General features: G+C 36.8%; 1 protein-coding gene across 4 annotated transcripts in view; it reads left to right on the forward strand.

The window, feature by feature from the left end:
• Positions 1-2,123, forward strand: part of LOC129760167 (liprin-alpha-1) — a 44,582-nt gene extending 42,459 nt beyond the window's left edge. For all 4 annotated transcript variants that reach the window (XM_055757765.1, XM_055757768.1, XM_055757769.1 and 1 more), the window contains 4 exons: positions 903-1,213; positions 1,277-1,596; positions 1,655-1,771; positions 1,837-2,123. In XM_055757765.1, coding sequence (XP_055613740.1) covers positions 903-1,213; positions 1,277-1,596; positions 1,655-1,771; positions 1,837-1,923 — 835 coding nt within the window. In that variant the 3' untranslated portion in view covers positions 1,924-2,123. The remainder of the gene's footprint in view (positions 1-902; positions 1,214-1,276; positions 1,597-1,654; positions 1,772-1,836) is intronic.
• Positions 2,124-6,000: the final 3,877 nt, after the last annotated feature.

Here is a 6,000-nt window from a genome sequence, read left to right on the forward strand (position 1 = left end):
AACGAGAATATGTTGAAAAGTAATCCGTACTCCACAGAATTGACAGACAGGTGGCGAGTCTTTCTCGAAAAGGAATGAATGAGTTAATCGAGTATGTCCTATTCTTAACCTACTCAAGACTCGCTGTTCAGAAGCGATCCTGCGGTCATTCCATTTAGTGATACATTTCTTAATCCTTCTCAGGAAATCTAAAGAAGCGTACCAATTTTGTTCCCATTCAGCTCTTATTCTGTCTTTAACTAAGCGTTTTATGTCTTGGGCTGGGAGAGGTATAACCAAAGGTGTTTCATTTTTTCCTGCTTTAGCTAAAGAGTCAGCTTTATCGTTACCCAGTATGCAAGCATGCCCAGAAACCCAGGCTAAAGTGAAATTATTGTTAGCCAACATTGTACTTAGCTGTTGAATCCAAGGGATTTTGATTTTCCTAGTTGAATTGCATCAATGCAGCTAGCAGAGTCCGTTAAAAAGATGGTATTTTCGTTTGGATTAGCATAATTAACTGCATGTCTCAGCGCAAAAGTCTCTGCCGAAAAAACGCTACATATACCTGGAAGGCTGAAATTTTCAACAAAGTTTCTTGATTCTAAGATTTTTGCAACGATTGTCTTATCCACAATAAACCACATTGGTTACAGTGACTTCTTCACAACAAAAAACGTGACTAGATCTTCCAGCAGATTCGAAATGATGAGGGTGAAAAAAGTTCAATCGAATAGAAAATTTTCCGTCATGTTGTTGTAATACTTAAGAACCAATTTTAGCTTAATTCAGAAAACAAATCAAAACATGTTTTTTTTTTCAAAAGACCGGAGCAATATTTGAAAATAAATTTGGTTGATTATTCTGTAAAATAATATTAAAAAAATGAATTAATATTTTAACAATGGTTCAATGTTTAACAGGGAACACGATTATCGGCACGACTTGTTAGGTGAAGCGATGAAAGCTGGCACTCCATTCGCTCTTTGGAACGGACCGACAATCGTAGCTTGGTTGGAATTATGGGTTGGCATGCCAGCATGGTATGTCGCAGCGTGTAGAGCTAACGTGAAATCAGGTGCAATCATGAGTGCCTTGAGCGATACCGAAATCCAACGAGAAATAGGCATCAGTAATCCACTGCATCGGCTTAAATTGCGCTTAGCAATTCAAGAAATGGTTTGCCTTACCTCACCTTCAGCTCCGCAGACCACACGGACAACCTTGGCATTTGGTAGGCATTTAACATATGTAGTATGGACAACAGCGGCAACTGAATTTTGTCATTATTTTGCAGGAGATATGAACCATGAGTGGATTGGAAATTACTGGTTACCTGGACTGGGTCTTCCTCAGTATAGAACTACGTTTATGGAATGTCTCGTTGATGCGAGAATGTTAGATCATTTGAACAAAAAGGATCTAAGAGGCCAACTTAAAATGGTAGATAGTTTCCATCGAACTAGTCTTCAGTATGGAATTTCATGTCTAAAGCGTATAAACTATGACAGAAGCGCTTTAGAAGAACGTAGAAAAGCAGCAGATAACACAATGGATGACGTTTTGGTATGGAGTAACGATCAGGTTATACGTTGGGTTCATTCGATAGGATTGAAGGTGCTTAGCATTCAAGTTTATATATATTACCCATTGGATAACACTTGATGTTTTGCAGGACTATGGTAATAATTTGTTAGAATCCGGGGTTCACGGAGCTTTGATAGCGTTAGACGAAAGCTTTGATGCAAATTCTCTGGCTTTGGCTCTTCAAATTCCTACCCAAAACACACAGGTAAATATTCAAAACATCATAACATTACATAAATTTTGTTCATTAATGTTTATTTATGTTTTTAGGCCAGACAAACTTTGGAAACAGAATTCAACAAACTTCTTGAAATCGCTACTGATAGGCGAATAGATACAGAGCAGCTTAAGTCCTGACATAATACAAATTTATCTAGTCTACAAGAATAACTATGCTTAACATACTAGCAATCATCTTTAGTCATACTGTTAAGCAAAAATTAATGAGTATTAATATATGCGCTGTAAATACTTACAATATTTTATAAAAAATACGCTATTTAAAAAATTGCACTGTATTATAAACAGATAGAAAATATAATACAAATGGCTAATTATTTCGGTAATTTTATAATCAGAAAGAAGTTTCCATAATTAATGAAAAAAGAGTAGGCTGCGGTCGTGAACGACGGGTGTGATTTTTTTTTCGCTGCCAATTTTAATAAAAAGAGAAAAAATATTTTTAATTGTTATTTTTACTGAAAAATTGCTTAGAAATTGGATGCTCGGCCGTATTAATAGCTGGGGCCGGTGCCAGAGCGGAGCTGTAAGGAAATGTACTGCAACATAAGATAATTTCTGCGAATCGTTCTTTGGATTAAAGTTAAGTATATCCTTTTAATTATCAAATAACAAATACTTGTTAATTACGTAAACGCATAGGTGTACTTTTTTTAAGTCTTATACAGAAGTTTGCATTTAACAATTATTTTCTCACGTAGCCGTGCCGGTTATTTCTGGGGTCTTTTTTTCATGGTGAATAAAATTGATTTGACATTAATTTTGTTGGCAAAGCACATCAGCAATGTTCAATTCATGTTAAAGTCATCAAAAAAAAAAAAAATAGTTTATTTTAACGAAACAAACTATTAGAAAATCGTTTTTTTTTTTTGACGAAAAAAAATTTAACCTGGAAATGAGATTTTCGTTTGACTCGTATTGAGTTTAAATTAACAACTGGTAGGGTAGAGGCGCCTAAGACAACGGGTTAAGGGTTTTTTTTTTTTCATTACTTCAATAGAATTGCCTTCCATGTTGGTTTAAAACTGACATTTATGAATTGAACTATATTCCTAATATTGTGTTATGAAATTATGCAGGAAATAGATCAATCCATTACGTACTTTTGAACAAATTGATGATTTATTTTTCACATTCAAGTTCCCTCATTGTCGTACCAGGTCCTTACTTCCGTCGTACAAGGAGACCGAAATTGTTTCAATTCATTCCACCCTCTTCTGGGATAAATAAAAAAAATTGCGGTTGCGGTTCATGCAATTGGCATAAGCTTACTTCAAACCAGGCTTGGCAAAAGTCATCGTCATGAGGCGTGAAGCTGTGACTGTGAAGCCTCTTGGTCCGTCAAACTCAATTGACTGTTTCTCAATGACCAGTCACTTCGTTTGCCAGTCATTCATTCCCCATTCATTTGAAGCTAAAATAATAACCTAGTCAAGCAATCGCATTCAAACGACCGATGACGAAAAAGGAACCCATTTATTATTATTGTTGCTCCTGCCAGCAGGCCGAAGACGACCGAAAAGGAACAAGAAAAGCATTTATTATTATTGTTGCTCCTGCCAGCAAGCTCGTTTTCAGTTTTTTATTGCTATTGTTGCTCTCTGCCAGCAAGTCGTTCGATTAGTTGTACCTGCCGTCAGCAGCCGATCGAAGTGTGAAGAGATTTGCCAGTCACTGTCAGGAGAAATTTTGACCATGTGTAGGAGCTTCGCCAGTCGATGATGTAGAAATGTTGATTGTTGTCGTGCTTTATCCGTCATGCGAGTAGTGAGGCTCCGTCAATTGAGAACAGTGCCAGTCGTTTGATGAAACAAAACTAGTCGGGTCAAGCGTGACGGGCGAAATTTACCATCACTGCACTGTACTGTAGGGGAGATGGGGGCATAATGGCTACCTTAAGGAAAACGGTTATTTAACCATAGAAAATAGCTATAATATGGAGGTTACATTATTGTTTCGTGTTCAGACACTTGAAAAGCCTATTCCCTAACGGGCTGAAACGTGAAAAACTAGATAAAAACGTCAAAAAATGCATTTTAAAAAATTTTGCCAAAAGCTGAAAACCAGCCACTGTGGAGGCATAATGAGAACCCCCCCTGAGGCAGTATGAGCACCATTAATCAGAGCAAGATGTGCGTTTTTGCCGGGGAATCTAGCAGCGAATTCAATTCGATGAAGTCAGGTGAGAGTAACAAAATAATCTAGGTCTGTTTGTAGAATACAAACAATTCACGCACGCTCATACATTAAGTGCTTTGTTCGGAGGATGATGCTACTAGCCGTATAATGTAACAATAAAAAAATAGATCATGAATTGTGAATGGAAAAAAATCACCTCGAACAGAAATCTAACTCTAGTCTTTTGATTACCTCTCCGACACCTTACCAATAGGCTAAATTGTCGGATGAAAACTAGTCAAGGTGTGGCGCAATAAATCAATTTTAATTCGCTGCTAGATTCTACGGCAGAAAATGCTCATTATGCCTCGATAATATGGTGCTCTATATGCCCCTAGTCAACAAATTTAAGTAAAAACGTGTTTTAAAATTGATAAAAGTGAAAAATCAAAAAAATTTTGATGGTAAAAATTGAGAAACAATGTGTACATCATGTTGCAGTGCGTACATTATATATCAAGGTTCTTTTAAGATCATAAGAGCTTATTTCGTGGTGCTCAAAAATTATAATATTTTCGTAACTTGAGAACAAAGCTAGTTTTTTTTTAAATATCTCTGTAAAGATGATAAGGAGATTTCTTTTTTTTGTGAAAAATTAATACTACACACTAAGATTGCATTTGTTCCGCTCGGGACCATGATTCCCCGAACCACAGGGATATTGCTAAATTTTCACGAAACTCGTACAAGAACCCACTCGAATTTCGTGATACTTCATTTCTCCTGAAATTAAGGATGACATTCCTACGAGTGCACAGGAACTCGAATTGACTCCGTGAATTCAGAACAGTGTGCTCCTGAATCGCGGTAGACACATTTCTTGTCAAATTTTCTTTCTCTTGCTCTCCTGTAATAAGAAAATTCAACAAGATTTCTTTCTCTTTCTCACCGTTGCTTAAACTAAAGAGTTCAGTTTGCCCGCGAAATAGTTCAGTTTGCCGCTAGTTTCTTGCAGTTACTGTTCGTGTTAAATATTTGAAATATTTTAATGTTGTTTTAATTTTGTTTAAACCGTGAGTTAAGACAAACCCAACGGGACCCACGAAAAGCGCTGCCGGTTCCGTCGGTCGTGTCGAGTGCATCATCCGGATGAGAATCGGTAGGTTGCATTGGTTGCATTTTGATAGCTGAAGGCTCATACTAATGATTAACGAAATTGTGTCCCGCAGATAATTGCTTTGGCTAAACGTTCGATTTACCGATCAGCCGCCCTGAGGTTTTAGCAGAATGTCTAAGCAGCACATCTTTGCGGAATCACCAACGACCTCCTGACTCAATCCTTTTGATCCGATTGAACAATTTCTTCTGCAAAATGGGCCAGGAAAAAGGTCTTCTAGTCGAGTGCATCGATTTTGTAAGTATACAATTGTGTTGAGTGGTAAACCGAAAGTGTGACAATAAATCAATTTATGTGAGAATAAATAAAACATTGTTTTTATTCATTAACTAGAAACATCTTAAATTGGGATTGAATACTAAAGGGAACCTGGGAAAAAATCAGAATTCTCTGAAAATCATAGTAGGAAATCGTCTCGAGCTTACAGGAAGTTTTAAAAAACCACAGGAGGAAACTCTTTCGAACCTACAGGACAATTTGACAGTTTTTTTTCCTGAGCGATTTTGCTGTCCTGAAATCGTCCTGTAATTTCAGCTGTTGAAAATACAGGACGAAATCGTTCCGACCACAGGAGAAAAGATTAAGTGTGTATAGGAAGTACGAAACAAATCCTCATGAAAATTTATTTAAGAAAATACGCACTTTCGTAGAAAAGCGTAGTTCTCATTATGCCTCGGGTGCTCGTTATGCCCTCATCTCCCCTAAGTAAATAATTTGTATAACACGAACCACTAAGCTAGATCATTTAAAACCACGCATTAAAAGCAATGCTGAATGCATTCATAAATATAAATAGACTTTTTGCACTTATCTCCCAGCGCATTAAGTCCCTAGCTTCAATGAGGTCAAAATAATCAAAATTACTTTGAAATCAATTATGTTCATTCTCTATGAGTCCA

Source organism: Uranotaenia lowii, unplaced genomic scaffold (genome assembly GCF_029784155.1).
Source record: "Uranotaenia lowii strain MFRU-FL unplaced genomic scaffold, ASM2978415v1 HiC_scaffold_48, whole genome shotgun sequence".
Classification (NCBI taxonomy): Eukaryota; Metazoa; Arthropoda; class Insecta; order Diptera; family Culicidae; genus Uranotaenia; species Uranotaenia lowii.